The following is a 15,891-nucleotide window of genomic DNA, read 5'->3' on the forward strand; positions in this document are numbered from 1 at the left end:
CTTCCAACCCGAACTCTTCTATGATTCTACCTGGGTTCATCTTACGCCTGTTGGTTTTCATTCACTTGATGATAGTCATAAGACTGCTTGCGTGTTGATATTAAGGGTTCATGATGCAAATATGTCCAATATTTGACTTCAGTGATCAATACTGGTGCTAAGTGAGATTGCATTCACACACAGGTAAGTTGGAAATCTCCTGAAATGCTGGACAGGAAACTGGGTATCACCTGGGTTCATCTCATGCCTGTTGGTTTTCATTCACTTGATGATAGTCATAAGACTGCTTGCGTGTTGATATTAAGGGTTCATGATGCAAATATGTCCAATATTTGACTTCAGTGATCAATACTGGTGCTAAGTGAGATTGCATTCACACACAGGTAAGTTGGAAATCTCCTGAAATGCTGGACAGGAAACTGGGTATCACTGTAAAAAGACTTCTGAAAAATTCTGATCATTGGCTACCAAAAAAAAGCAGCCAGCCACTGATTCATCTCTATTAGCTTCAGAGGATGAGGGTCCCCAAAATAAATCTAAATTATCTTAAGAATTTGATGCCTTTAGGAAAGGCATTTTATAGCAAGTTACAGGTGACTTAACTTCATGAAGCAAAAGTTCCTTTCCAGGCCTATGTTTCTTTCCTAAGGACTTCATCAAGAAAGAGCTGGACAGACTGTCTTGGAACCAGAAGAGGATATATTTTATGGGCAGTTCTAAGTTTGGGAGAGTGTACAGGAGTGAGCAAGCACATTTCTTTAAGAGCTGGAGGAATACACATAAGGTTTATTGTCTTTGTTTTAATTCTTGAGGAGGACAGGAGGCTCAGACTGTAGCTTGGTTCACCAAGTCCTGAAGGCATCAAACCCCCCCTGAGGGGAAGCAGGACTATTACATAGGGGAGGCAGTTGGGGGGAAAAAGGATGCCTAAGAAGAAATGAGATGAAGGGTTGGATCACAGGAGGACAGCTGTCAGACTACTACATCTTGTCCTGAATGAGATGTTTTAGATGTTTCCATTGCACTTCAGCCTGACATAGCTGGGTTGTTTTTACAGTGACAGCCACGGGATTGCTCATTAAGCCCCGAGAAGGCAGCGTTGCTGGAGGAACTTGGATTACTATTACCCTGGATGGTGAGTTTTAAACTCTTAATAAAGCACATGTCAAAGTAACAAAGAATCAGCTTCATTCTGAGATTTGTGGTTGGAGTGACAAACCCTGAGGAACAGACATATGGGCTGTGGCTTGAAATTCTTACTTCATAAGTTATTGGTGATGGTTGCTTGGTTTTAAGTTCTTTCTAAGCAAGCGAAGTCAGATTTCTACCTTATTTTTGTTGATGTAGGGCTAAAAATTTCTTCCCTGACACTTTTTTTGAAGAAAAGCTGAAAGTCTCATCTGTTCATAGGTCCTGTGATGCTGGAGCTTCAAAAACACTAATAATAAACATGAGATCTGAGTAAAAATCACAGAAATTGATATGTCATGCTCAGTTAGGCCCAAAAACAGATGTACAAAGCTAGGCCTGACTTTCTGTAGTGCTGAATATTGATTCATTGGGAAGAGTTGGTTTCTGAGCCAGCTATACATTCGGTTTAGCTGCTCAAGTTCTGACACTCGGTCATTTATAGCTATAATGAATGGTTTCAGTGTTATTTGTCAAGTATTGTGCATTCCCATAGAGATGATGAAATGGAAGGAAGAAAGAAAGCTCATGTCTTCAGGGGAGATGTTTCCCTGAGAGCAGGCAGAGGCAGTCACAGCTGGGAACTCACCCTTCAAGCAGAGTGGGTTGGTTTTTTTGGGGGGAGCAGACAGCCAGGCCTTGGGAAAAGGGAAAAAACCTTCCTGGGACCAGGAGCAAATGTCCAGTTTGCTGCAAATCAAGAAACCACTTATGTCATTTAAAGTGAGCCTGTGGGCTGGGAACCACCTTGTGAAGATCATGAGCAAAGGAAGAGTTGTTAGTAAGCCTTCTTCATTTCTAGTGGTATTTGAATATGCTACAAATGTTAAGCATGCGAGTTTATGTTCAGATAAAGCTTGACTTTCTGAAGATTAAAAGTCTTTGATCCTTTGGACAGGTCACTAAGGAAATGGGCTAAGCAGACCCACCTTGCAGCACAGGCCAGCTTGAGGTCCTGTCAGCAAAACTATGCAAGACATCAGCAACTGCAAAGACCGTGTGAAACAGTAGTAATTTTGCAGGTGCTTTAAGTATCTATGGGCAGAGTGGTTTTTCCAGTGTAGATGGCTGAGGCGATTCAAACTCGCAATAACTGTCAACCTCTGCAGTAGAATACATGTGGAAGAGACCAAGCGTACTATTAGAGGCAAAAAAAGCCATGCAGCTGCATGGTGGGATGAACTTGGTCTTCATATGAAATTACACAAGCATGATTTCAAAAAGCCTGATTAGAGGGTCTAAGTGTTGCTCTTAAAGAGAAGCTGGGTTGCACATTCAAAAATGTTTATATCATGTGTGACTGAATGTGAGCCATCCTGTCCTCACAGAGCTCTTCTGGTTGACTTTGATTATTTAGGCTCAACATCCCACCAGCTAGACCATGTCTCCTCAGCCAGTGGGCCCCAGCTGGAGGTGTCCCTGGTGAATCCAGATCTGCCCAGGTTACCTTGTGATGTCTCTCCTGTGTATTTTGACTTATCCACTATAAGATGCAGAACAAGGTATGATCCATGACTACAGTGTGGGTGGGACCTTGTCATTTGTCTGGTAAGATCCTCATTTTCTTTCAGTGTCTGCACAGGCGGTTTGGGAGTTTAAGGAGTTCCTATGGCTGCACCTGAGCACCTCCTAAGCTGTGTTGCATTTATCCTTGTTTCAGCTTAATGAAGCACTAGGCTAGCTAGCGTGAAAGTCAGTGAGGCTTCTTGGAGAGCTAGGCTCAGATCCTCAGAGGTTTGTAGATGTCTAATTCTTAGATGCAAAACTCCCAAGAAAATCTCGGGGGGGATTTTACCAGCTTCTGGTGTCTTTGACCTGTCCAAGATGATAGATAGAAGTTATGGGTAGAGTGGGAAACAAATGTGGTTTCAAGCACCAGCTGGGCAATCTAAGCTCCCTGTTTTCCATCCTGTCATAATGTTAAAGAATATTGTTTGACTGGAAGACCAGGGATGACGCAAGAGGCTGTAAGAGCCACCCTAACGGGGCTCTTCCATCTCTTGCTGCTATGATTCGGTCGGGAGTTAATTCTGCTGAATGTGATGCTGAGAAACTGTGTGCGTTAAGGATGCAGAATTAATTTACAAAGCAGGATCAAGATGCCCTGTAAATCCAGGCAACCCTGGGTTATTTTAATACTAATGAATAACAATTATTCATTAGTATTAATGAACACTAATGAACATGTCTATGTTTTGCATTAACGTACAATTTGGATAGAGTTCTCATGTAGTCCTCTCACCTTCTGCACTTGACTGTAATTGCTTGCGGTGCCTCCACATTTCTTTTAAATTGTAGTTTTAGAGTTTGGGTTCATATGTGTAAAGTTTGCGTTCACAGTGTACATTTTTTTTGCTCTATCGAAGCCTCAGTGGACCTGCTGAGAATGGAGACCCTGTAAAGGACCTGGCATTTCCTAAAAAATAAAACCAATCTGTATAAAAATAACATATTTTCTTCCACCTAGGTCTTCACCCCAAGAGGGTTTGTACTATGTGGAAGTGATCTTTAAAGGACATGTAATTAACAACCTGACTGAGGTGGAGAAAGAAAACTGTACTTTCAAGGTAACCACCAAGCAAGGATAGAAGTGATGATAAAGAATTCAGGGTATTGAAGGGAGTCAAACTTCAGACTTAGTATCACAGAGAATATGTTGAAATTCTATCTCTCATGCTGTATGTCTGATGGCATGTCAGGACAAGAAGTTAGGATGCTCTTTCTGTCCCTTAAAACTAGGTGCATCGAGGTACTCATCAGTCTGGCACTGGATAGACTAGGTGACCTAACAGATCTTTCTGAATCAAAAATCTGGGTCCAAGTTAATCTCTCTCTCTGCACTGAAGCCACACAGTCAGAAGACACTGTTGTGTGAGAAGACCCTATGCCAGCTTCTTCTGGTGTTACCCTCCAAGCTGCAGAGTGGCAGCTAACAGTCTGCACTGACAGGTAACCATGGGCAAGAATACCTCCCATGGGCACAGCTGGTTCCAGGAAAGGACATCTCTCCAGGTCTAGGACAGCTCTCCACACCTAAGATGAGCAACATTTGGAAAGCTCAGACCTCAGTTGTGATTGCTCAGTTATTTTGAGAGCTCACTACTTCCCCTCAGACCAGTATTTTCCCTTTGGCACTCAATGTCAAAGCGCACTGTCTCAGGAGGTTGTGGGGTATGGTGGTATTAGACCAGTTAATGACGATGGTGTCAGGATCTCTGGCAGAGCAGAATCCTTAACCGTGGCTGTGTGCTTTGGGATGAGGCCTGGTGCACTCAGAAGTCACGTCCCACCTCTGTGCTAACTTTGAGTATCAAACAAGAAAGCCCGGCGTTTTCAGTAAATTGCACATTAAAGCCGAAGAGTCATTGGGTGGTTCAGCTAGCTTTGAGAGTTGATGAAAAATCACCAGGGGTTGCTGTTAATGAGGCACATTCCAAGCTAAATAAAACACAATGTGTCTCTTTGTTTTGGGACTGGGACCTGGGAGCTATGAGTATTAAAAATTAATTTTGCCTCCACAGTAGATTGAAAAAGCCCGCTGCAGGCAGCAACAAGTCTGAACAGCTCGGAAGACTTGTGTCAGCCGGTGGCCCTAGTCTTTCGTGCTGTTTCTGGCTTCTTTCTCTGCATCAGCTCCAGCCCAGGGTATGGTGTGATGTTGCCTTTGCTTCTCAGAAGTGGCCATCACTGGAGGGAGTTTGTGGCTACTCACTCATTTTTAACATGACCATAAGGAAGAGGGGAGGCAAGGACGGAGCTTCGAAAGGGAATGGGGTTCAAGGAAAGCTTGGAAGAAAACATATGCAATGGTGTCCTTCATTTGATTCTGCAAATTAGTTTTTTACGCCATATACCAGGCTGACAGCAGCATCTGTAAGTGCAAGTGAGGACACGAGAGGGCTCAAAGAAGGTGGAGAGGATGGAGATGTGTGGAGAAGGCTCTGAGAAATGGGTGATTAGGGGATGGGGACACATCGGAAATGTGCTTTTCTGTAAGGTTAATGAAATCGAGCAGCTAATGACTTAGATGGAAACAGGATTTAGCCAGCTAGCAGGACTGCAGGCCAGATTTATGGAGGTATTTGTGGCTCCTAAGAAAGCAGAGAGACAGCAGATTTTACAAAATCTGAACAAGCCAGGTGCCTTTATACATCACCTTAAGCCCAAGACCCCTAAGTACCTTGATGGACCTGACCCTCGGTTTTCACATAATGATTTTCATTTCCAGAGTGCAGAATGTTGCACTGGGGAAAGACAATGACAATACTCTTATTTTTCAGAGCAGATATCTGAGGATTAAAGAACTGATGTGGTTTTGCCAAGGTCTCCCTGTAAAATGCAAAGCTGTGCCTATATTATTTAGCAAGGCAAGGCTGGATGTGGTCTCCAGCACTGCCTGGGATAGGAAGCTGCCGCTTTTTGGTGCGGTTTTTTCTGCTTTGGGTGATGGTAAGTCTGCTCCCACTAGACAGCGTGGATCAGGCCACCTTCTTTTTGGTGCAGGGCAAGAGTTTCCCTACCTGGATATAAACCATGCTGTTCCCTGGGCCAAATAGCAGGTTCCAAGTTATTTTATTTACTTGTATAGCCATAGTCCAAGAGCCCACCTTCCCTTTCCATAACCCTCCCTATGGCTTTCCCAAGATATCCAACTCTTTTTCATTGCCTGTCCAGGCACGTTCCCACTGACCACACCATCTCAGCTACCTCAGCTTCTTACAAGATAATATTCAGCTAACCCAGCCCTGGAAAATACCTAGTGTGCTGGAGACAACTCTTTATCCAGAGCAGGAATTTTTTAAACCCATCCAAAGAGTTTTGACTGCCTTTTTATTTCCTTTAGTACTGGGATCCAGATGCTCGATTTGAACTTTTTAGCTGCTGAAACCACCCATTTATTTGTCCTGTTTCATTTGCCATCTTCCAGGCAGGGACAGGAACTTTTACAGATAATATTGGTTCCATGTGAGTTAACAGTATGTGGAGGACCATGTGAGCCTCTGGCCACTCGACTAATGAGTAGTGCTCCCACACGCAACGCCGTTTGAATAGGATTGTTGTCAGCCTAGACAAAAAATTTCAAGAGTAATTGTGGTTAAAAAGTGTCACAGATTTTAGAGTCAGCTGGAGAAAAGGGGCAATAGGGCTGCCTCTACTTGTTGAAAATGCAGCCCAAGCATGTGCCAGGTCAGGTATCCATGTCTCTCAGCTACTTTGGGAGGCTGATGATGACTTTCCTCCTCTTGGAAAGGGTCCCTGTGTGTTCCTCATCTTCCGAGAGGCTTGCCTCAAAGCACAATCTCTGTGCTCCTTCTTGGACTCTGTTTAAGTCAAAAATAGTACCCCATAGCAGATTTCCAGTATTTCCTTGCTGTTTCCTCAGAGGGCAAGGTAGTGCTTTCCCAAAGGCACCTCTGATGTATTATATTGCATTAAGATGGGCTAATACAAGCATTTTCTTTGCTACACTGCTTTAGGGTACCCAACAAGCTTGCTAAAGGCTAGCTGAAGTATCTCACTTCTGTGATGTAGAAATAGTTTTTAAGAGTATATTATTGGGAAGAAAAATGGTGCCATAATGCCATGGTCAAGTCCAAGTCCTCACCTGGACTTGGATAAAATGGAGGTCTTGACTTCAGATAAAGAGTGGCTTAGAAATTTTGTAATGTATTAAACGATATCATCTAGAATTGACTTAAGGCAGGGTGGACAATTTGGGCACAAAGAGGATGCAAAAATAGCAGTAAGCCATACTCTGAATGCAGAGGAGGCAAGAAGGGGACATGGTACTTACTCCCTTCTTAGAGCAGGACTGCGCTTCAAAGATCAAATCTGAAGTGTGAGCCTCTGAAATGCGGTTGCCAACTGTGTTGTGAGCAATGTGTAATCAGATCTTGTTGGGCTGCTGCGAAAATGACTGCCATTTAACTACAAATTTCTCTTTGCAGTTCTCTGCTGCGCAGACACCTGTGGTTTACCAAATTAGCCCACCATCTGGCATCCCAGGTACGGGACCTTTCTTTAAGCTGGAGCCCACTTTAATTATTATTTGATGTTCCATACTGTCTTTCTCTTGGAGGGATCTGTCTTGCTGGGGATTAAAATGAGCACCTCCAGAACTTAATGTCCAAGCTCATGCTGAACAGGAAAATGGGTTTACACAAGGGGAGAGAGTCTGCAGCACTGGGGACAAGAGAAATGGGTAATGAACAGTGACCAGGTTATTTGGTACTGAGCTTCTGCAGCCCAACTCTGCCTGAAGAGAGAGTCGTGGTTCAGGAGATGGATAGGACTAAATAGTCTCAACTCTTGAGTCATCTGACCCTATTTATTTAGTAATAGTTTTAACAAGTATTAGTTATTAGGTGATGATATTGTAATGGCATACAGACCTTTTGGTTAACAGAGCTTTAGATCAGACTTTAACGTTACATGAAAAGACAGTCACTGTTTTTTGATCTGAACAACTAACTGGGGTATGGAAGACTCTTCCTTACTTCTATGCTGGTTGTATTTGCAGGCTTCTTTAGAGACGATTGAAATACTTATTCCCAAACTCAAGATTAATCAAAACATTTTGGTCTCTCAAGAGTTCAGAGAGGCACCTCTGATTAGATCACAATGATGCTCCTAAATCTAAGTCCATACCTCATTTCCAATTATTTTCAGGCTCAGTTCAGCTCCAGATTCTCACGCCTTGCTCTAGGGTGTCTGTATGGAGGTTTCTATGTGTTAGCTGGATGCTTGACCTCCCAGTGTAGTCAGTGAAGAACATGAGTAACACCAAGTGTCTAGTGCTATTTGAGAGGTCCTGGAGCATGAAGGAGCTGCATGGAGCAGGTAGATATGACACAGGACCAGGAAGACTCATTCCCTTCTGGAGCCACAGTGGGGGGATTGGGTGCCTCAAATGATTTAAGACACCTGTGTGCAGGCAACTGAACCAAGCTGTCACCCAGTACGGTCAAGGGGGTGTTGGGAGTGATTTAGCTAGCCACATATGCTGTGGTCCTTCTTTAGACCCTGACCCTGTCTAGTGTACAAATGGTGTCATTTTGGTTGCCTCATGAGATTCTGCAGTGGAATTTAGTTAGCATGCGGAGTTCAGTTAACAAAAGAGTTGATGAAAATGTCTTCTCAGTACAAATGCTAGAGAGCTGCTAAAACATCAGGAATGGACTTGTTTTTTGGGAAAAAAAGACGTGTTTTGGGAAAAGTGAATTAAGTGCAAAGTCACCTTGAACTACCGTAGAAGCTGAGAGTAGACATCAGCACAGCCAGTTGGGCAGGTCTCTGCAAAATTTGCAAAGACCAAGAATTTCTTTTGTTCAGCTCACAAAATTTCAGCAAATATAAATTCTCTGCTTTTAAAAGCCTCTCTTCAATTTCTATTTCCTTTTAAACAGGAAATTTAATAGAGATCCATGGGAAAACAATTGCTGGAAGATATGAGACTCTGGACTTCAATGTGGACTATATTGACGGGTAATTATATATAGGCTGCTAGCTGACCCAGTCCCTGTAAATTGGTGTTTCTTCCACCAGCCTCTTTGACAGCAATAAATTGCAACCAGTTGGCCCAGAATTGCCATTTACTTCCTTTGTGGTTTATTGCAGCTCATGAGTTGGGCTCCAGCAAACTTTGTTAATCTAATTGCAACTGGTCCATTAAGCTAGTTGGTTTGTTTACTGGCAGCACAGTCAATCACAGCTCAGTGTGAATTGTACTGTAATTGCGTCTGGTTGCTGTAGATTTTATTTTGGCTAGCAAATTAAAATTTAACTAATTAAAATAATGTCAGAATCGAAAAGTTAAATAAATTTTCCCTTCCATTTGCATTTTTACAAAAACTATTAGTTTGAAACAGATGCTCTGGTGAGTCAGAAGACAAAGCAGAAGCATTTTGAGACAAAAGGCTTTGTTGTTCACTGCTTTAAACCCTCCCTGGTCACTTCCTTGTTCTCAAGGAAGGTTTGATTTTTTTTTTTCTGCTGCTTCTATGGTTACACGCAACAGAGCAAAGCAGGTAGATTTAAAAAATTTACTTCAGGCCGGTAGCACTTTAAGCATAGTGAATCCAAAATGAGCATGAACGCTGACCTGCTGTCTGTCATATATTTTTCCATATGTATGGAAGTGTTCTCAGATACTACTGGTTAGTTAGTATCATTAATTATGATTTCCTTGCATTTGTGTCAATGGCAGTGAAGAACTAAGCCCAGGTGAATATTTTAAAGATAAACTATTAATCTATAGGTATTGTGCTGGCATTTTAGGGATCATTTCAGGAGCCAGGGAAGGTGTCTCTTCTCAGTAGTTAGAAATTTTAATTGCAGGAGCAGATATTTGACCACTACATGCTTCTTAACTACCAGGCTGAATGGAAATGTCCTTTGCTAAGTAGCTAAATTCTCTGCTAGTGTGAATGAAAGTCCAGTGCAAGATTCCTGCCATACCAGCTGCACCCGTTTATCAGCCCTACATTTTTGCTCACTGGATGCACATTAGCTTCCTTTGTTCGATATTAATTATTGTTTTACCTGCCTGTAGTGGAACTGTGAAACCTTTGATCAGTGGGAAGAAAGGCTGGTCTGCCTGACTGCAACTTGGACGTGCTGGCATGCTCCAGTGCTAGATTACTCATTTACAGCTTAACCTCACTATCCCCAAAAAGGAAATGGTCTCAAAATCTTAGCATACCAGACAGGTTCACATCATAGCTTCACATGAATAATTTGCCCATTTTTGGTGTGTTAGTAAATAGGTACCAGGTGAGGACTTGGACTTGACCAGAGCAGTCTGTCGCTCAGTGACACTGATTCAGGATTTGGAGCAAAAAAACCCCAACCGTTTTTATACTTCTGAGTGTGTTCTGCACCCTTTTCCATGCTTTGTATGGGATGCAATCGTCCAGTGATGCTAAACCAAACATTTTGCAGCACTGAATTTTTGTCTATTCTTCCTTAAAAGGAAAGGCATCTCAATATCAGCAAGCTGTATTAATAAAAGCAAGCTCTTGATAAAACCTCATAAAAGTACACTCAAGCATGGGTCATAGCAAAGTGTTTGCACTATAGGTTTTAATTGCATATTTTCCTTAATTGCCTGTTAATTCTCAAAGAATCATTGCCAACCTTTGTTTATTATGCTAATTACTGAGAATTTATTGCTCCCACCTGATTCCTCCTCTCCAGTGGAAGTTGTCCCTTGCCATATTGGTTCTTTAAGGTGGGGATACTTGAATTTGCTGTTAGGAGCTTAGATGATATCTAGAAGAGGTTGTCTGTAGTGTTTTTCCTCAATGAAATAAAGAAATGACTGAGCTGCATCTTGAAGCAGTATGAGCATGATGCTGTACTTGAGCTGCCTACTGCTTCTGGAGGGTAAGGGTGGGTATAGTCCTTCTGGGGCTTGGACTACCAACCCTTCCTTACAGGGAGGAGGTATTGGGTCCTTCAGAGCTAGCATGGGTGTCTCAAAGATGGACCTGCCACAGTCTTTACAAAGATGCAGTTCCCACAGTATTTGGGGAATGCATTTTGCAGGTGAAAAGATAGGAGATTAGGGTTTGTCCAGTTTTCTAGGAGGTTAATAAATGCTAGATACAAGTGAGGGGAAATTCCTGTCCCACTTGGAAATATTGGCTGCTAATTTTAACCGGATCAGGACTTCATTCGCGAAACTTTGTTCTACCATATCTTATCTTCCCTGTTTATTTTCTGTCTAGACCAGCTATCCTTGTGGCAGAAGAAGATGGATGGACCAGTCTCTGCTCTTTTGCTGACAGGCGAGCTGGAAGCATGTCAGTTCTTGACTCACCTTTGGTTTGTGTTGGTGCAAGAGCTCAGCACAGCTTGCGCACAAAAAAATTTTCTTGGTTTTTGAAGAAGTTTTTCTGCTTTGGCTTAAGTTGGAGAGGGACCATGGGGAGCTGACCATATGGTCTGTGACGGGGTGGGTGAGGGCTGCTGTCTCTGTGGCTCTAGCCATAGCCAGGAAGGGCCAGGGGCTGTTCTCTGGCCCAGAGATGACATGCTATGCCCTGGCCACATCTGTTCTGTTCAACTCTTTAAAATCCAAAACAGGGTAGCCATTTCCAAGCTGCCTACTGACCCTGGTCAATGTATAGTCTTCAGTCATATACAGACACTAATAAGAAAGGTGGATTAGCTGACCTGGGCCCAAACTGGGCAAATAGAGCTCTAAAAATTTAACAGTGTAGGCAGACAGGCTCTGGTGCCTGGGCCCCAGCACTGTTCATTTATTGGTATTAATGTATCCTTGCCTTCTGTAACTTGCAGGAGACCCTTTAGACTGCTGGTTCTTGCACCCTGTTGAATTACAGAAAAAAACATGGACTCTGCAGCAATGTTTCTTGTATGAATGATGCACTTCTCATAGTGCCTGTAAGCCCTGGAAAAGGGAGGCTGCTTTTACAAGGAACAAGGGGAAAAACCTCTTCCCGTAGAAGTCAGTGCTAAGACTCCTGGGGTCCTCAGCAGGCCTTCTTATTGCACTGTAAAATTCCTCCTGGCTCCCAGGAGGGGGACTTGTATGCAAATGTGAGTTGATGATGGGACTTGCTTTGTTCCATGGCTCCAGAAGGTTGATGTAATGCCAGCGTATTTGGTCTAATTGCTACCTGCTCCTACTTGCAGATTAGGGACATGCAGAGGTGCAAGTAGAGGGGAAATGCTTTTGTCGTCCTGTTCACCCTCACCCTGTGCCCAGACTTGTTTCCCCTCAGCTCTTATTTCAAATGGGGGTTCTTAAGGTCCCAAACAGGATCAGTCTCTGGTAACAAGGGTAAAGGAGCCAATCTGGAGTGCTGGGTGTTGCTGGTAGGCTTCTTCCTAAGCTGCTGAGCTCCCGATGGTCAGTGGGGAGATGGGTTGCTCCTCTCCCATCTTACCTGTTTCTCTCCTTTATTTCTAAAGGGAGCCAAGTGTGATTAGCTTAGATGTGTAAGTCCACATCTTTGGTTAGATGATTTTCACTGCATTTTGCTCTTTTTCCTCACAAGGCTTAGCAAAGTCCTTTGTCTCTCCACAGCTACCCTATTCAGGCCAAGGATGGACTGGGGACCCTGAAGTGCCGGGTGGAAGGGAACCACATAGGTTGGTGAAAAGAGGGGAAAAAACATGGGTTTCTGTTATTCCTGCAACTCCAGAAGGCAGAGGGAAGGTGTCCATCACAAGCTCCTGCTCTGACTCCGGTTAGGAATTTGTCTCAGGGTTGAGTCCAAGACTTACCAGACCTCAACAGCCACTGCAGTGACTCGCAACCTCTGCACAGCCTTGGAGAAAATGAAGTGCAGTGCTCAAGTGAAACCATGACAGAGATGTGAACGTTGCTGACAGCAACAATGTGATTTGGGGTCTTTGCTCAGTTTACCTTTTTTTTTTTTTTTTACTTTATTTCTTCTTGTATGTGATGGACCTTCCATTTACTGCTTTGTTACCAGAGAGGAATAAACTGGGTGTCTGCTCCTGGGCAGGTTGGACCCCTTTCACTTTTCCTTGCATCCCAGCACTCTGAAGAAGCTTCTGATTCCTTTACGAGGCTTTGTCTGAGCAGCAAGCTTCCTGCTTGGGAAAGATGATCTGAGTTAAATATATAAAATAGAAATTAATATCTGGCTCTCATGTAGACACTGATTGTGCAATTCAGTAGCCTGAACTTTAGAGATGTCTTGGGGTATCTAAGATCTCTCCAGAGGGGTGTCAGAGATAATGGAGGTCTTGAAGGAGGTCTGTACCTTCCTAGCACGGCAAGTGAGGTCAGATAGGATACCCTGGGCTAAGAAGACACAAAGCACTTATACTTAGGCAACCAAATCCTGCCCCTGAGATTCAGCTTGCAGGTTCGGATAGATAACTGTACTTATTTACAGTGTAGTGTCTACCTATGACCTAAGGCTCTAAGCTCCCTAAGCTGATATTCAGTTCAGTTCCCCCACACACCCTTTGCTGAAATCAACAGTTATATTGTTGTAAGGAAGGCGTGAGGAAGAGGAGAATCAGGCCCAGGACACCCGTACAGGCTTGGTAGGATGCACTTTTCATGGAGCCCTCCATGCTTCTGCCATAAAGCATATTACTTTTCTCTCCTCCAGGGTCCCACAACGTTAGCTTCTCGGTGTTTAACAAAGGAAAGTGAGTAAAAGAATCTTTTTCTCTCTTTTTCTGTGTTGTTTGTTTGTTTTTTTTTTAATGTGGGACACCGCTGCATTTGAGTCCAGGGTAAGTGCATGGTGTTTTTCCTGAATCTTGTTTTCATTGCTTAGAAATGAGGTTTTGCTATCTTGAGAAGATGATCATCAGATTGGGAGTGAAAAGGGAGAATGCTCCTCCCCCAAAGCATCTCCGCTTTGGGGTTTTAATACTTTAGCTTCAGTGCCCAAAGCATAAGTCATCTGTTAAGCCTAGCTGAATAAAATCCTTTCACCTCACTTTTAACTCGTCATTTAAATGGGAAAGAATTACGCATAAAAGGAGGTGAAAATGAGTTTTGGCAGTGTCAAAACCATACTTTACAACGGGACAGTACTTCTAATAAAGAATTTCAGCCATATAATGGAGTCTCTTGAATCAATGCCTCAATGTGCTGGTGAAAGGTGGTGTTGGCCCTTGTAGAAATGTTCCGCTGTTCCTCTGGAGATCGAGTGTCCAGCTTTGCCAAAAGAAGGTCTACTTTAACATAAATGGCCAGGGATCTCTCAGGCATTCTCTCTCTCTTGCAGGTCAGCAGTACACAAAGGTGCTTGGCTCATCAGTGCCAAACAGGAGCTTTTCTTGTATCAAACGCATTCAGGTATTGCACTGATCCACCCCACTGCCTACACTGTCTTTTGGCAGTCCCAGCGTGGTCTAAGTAAAGACCTGCCACTGTTGCCCTTCCCAAGGATGTAATCCTGTTGTGTCCTCATTTTGGGTGTGCCACTCCCCTGGTATGGGCTTGACTACACAAAAAGCTGCAGATCAAGGATTTCAGGAAGACTAGATTTATGTGCCAAGGCTGGGTGTGCTGCCATGGGCTATATCCTACCTCCCCAGTGAGTTAGTGTTCCTCTCAGACAGGGGTGTGTTTGAACTCTGTTTTGGACAGCCTAACTCGAGACAGTCAGCCAGAGAACAGCAGTACGGCAGGGTTTGGGATGACATTGCTTTATCATTGTCAGATCAGTTGTAGACTTGAGGTGTTGCATCTAGAGAAACCTTTCCCCCTTAAATCACACTATATTTGGTAAAGTTGAGATTTTAGAAATGCAGACCTTAGAATGAGATAGATCCCACATCAACTACAAGGAGGAGATGATGTTCAGCCACTCCAAGAATTGAGTTCTGGATAAATGGTGAATGGCAGTTTAAAAAAAAAAAAAAAAAATTAAGGTACATTAACAATAATAACCTCTGTGTGACATTTCCAGCTATATTGTAAGCAGCAGACAATGAAATCCTGAGCACCCGCTCAAGATTATGGTCATGGGCAAATAGTGTCCAAGATTCAACGAGGCCATATGCCCAACAGCCAAAGCAGAAGTAGGGGATCAGGGACTGCAGAGCCCTGGGCAGCCTTCGACCTTAATCAGAGGTTGCATAAAGCTGGAAGACCACTTGGTTCACCTGTACAAGTCCCCAGCAAGGTCCCATCAAATTTTTGTCATTAAGTTTGCTGAAATTAATGTAATGAATGTACTAGTTCCTTATGGACTGTATCTGAGAAGCTTGGTTCAAGAGATAACAAAAGCATTATTTTGGGTTTTTTTTCAGAACATAGCCAATACGTGTCTGCACTTTGTATATTGTTTATAGCATAAGCTTGTTTCACCTATAATTTCAAATCACTTTGTAAAGGAGGGTAATTTTATGTCAAATTTTATTCACAACTTGAGACACATTAAAATGAAATAACCCTGAATGGAGTTGACTTTCGGGAGACCACCAGCAGAAACAAGATCTGCCAGATCTATCCAGTAGACAGTATTGCATTTGACAGTAGTCAATATTGTAAAAGTAAAGTTTAAATATCAGATAAGAAAAAAACGCAGATCTGGACAAACTTCCCTCATCTTTTTATTAGTCTTTTTTCAGAAATGTACAAGTACAATTGGGTGGTTAAACTAGGATATCTGAGTGCAAACTGAGTAAATGTCATCAAAGAGAAAAATAGCTTTCCAGTGTGGAAGGGCATGACCATAACAGAGATAAAAACCTGAAAGATTCTCGTGGTCATGATGTGGACACTCAGATGTCAGATGTTCAGCTCCCTCCATTAGTCCCTGAAGCCTAAGGGGCAATTGGAAAGTGTGGTAACATCTAAACCTACAGGTTAAATTGAGAAGTGAGTCAGACAAGGTCAAAAGGATTGAAACAGTTTTAATACCACCTTTTTTTTGCAGGGTTCCTCAATAACACAGAATATACCGGTTTGCAATCTGAGCACGACAGATGCAGCCACTGCTAAGTAACAGTGCAAGCATTGCAGTATTTCTCCTGTCATGCAGCCAAGTTATCCATGTTGTTCATTCCCGGTGTAATCCCAGTGGCTGCCAAAAACCCTGTGAAGGATCAGTGAGATGCCTGTTTCATTCACAGGAGCCTGCTGGAAACAGTGCAAGTGCACTGCTGGCTCTGACAGAAATAGGGCTGGGATTAACCTTTCCAATGCTCATTTTCAGATTCCCCTTTTCCTTCCTCTGT

At 43.1% G+C, this 15,891-nt stretch overlaps 1 protein-coding gene across 1 annotated transcript in view; it reads left to right on the forward strand.

Moving 5' to 3' along the window:
- Nucleotides 1–1,057: 1,057 nt before the first annotated feature.
- Nucleotides 1,058–15,891, forward strand: part of PKHD1 (polycystic kidney and hepatic disease 1 (autosomal recessive)) — a gene marked incomplete at both ends in the record, with an annotated part of 59,734 nt that continues 44,900 nt past the window's right edge. Inside the window, 9 exons of the mRNA XM_009579113.1 lie at nucleotides 1,058–1,135; nucleotides 2,546–2,690; nucleotides 3,656–3,755; nucleotides 7,137–7,194; nucleotides 8,595–8,673; nucleotides 10,917–10,991; nucleotides 12,242–12,306; nucleotides 13,305–13,344; nucleotides 13,932–14,002. Of these exons, the coding sequence (XP_009577408.1) occupies nucleotides 1,058–1,135; nucleotides 2,546–2,690; nucleotides 3,656–3,755; nucleotides 7,137–7,194; nucleotides 8,595–8,673; nucleotides 10,917–10,991; nucleotides 12,242–12,306; nucleotides 13,305–13,344; nucleotides 13,932–14,002 (711 nt within the window). The remainder of the gene's footprint in view (nucleotides 1,136–2,545; nucleotides 2,691–3,655; nucleotides 3,756–7,136; nucleotides 7,195–8,594; nucleotides 8,674–10,916; nucleotides 10,992–12,241; nucleotides 12,307–13,304; nucleotides 13,345–13,931; nucleotides 14,003–15,891) is intronic.

The sequence above is a fragment of the Fulmarus glacialis genome, unplaced genomic scaffold, assembly GCF_000690835.1.
Source record: "Fulmarus glacialis isolate BGI_N327 unplaced genomic scaffold, ASM69083v1 scaffold1656, whole genome shotgun sequence".
Taxonomy (NCBI): Eukaryota; Metazoa; Chordata; class Aves; order Procellariiformes; family Procellariidae; genus Fulmarus; species Fulmarus glacialis.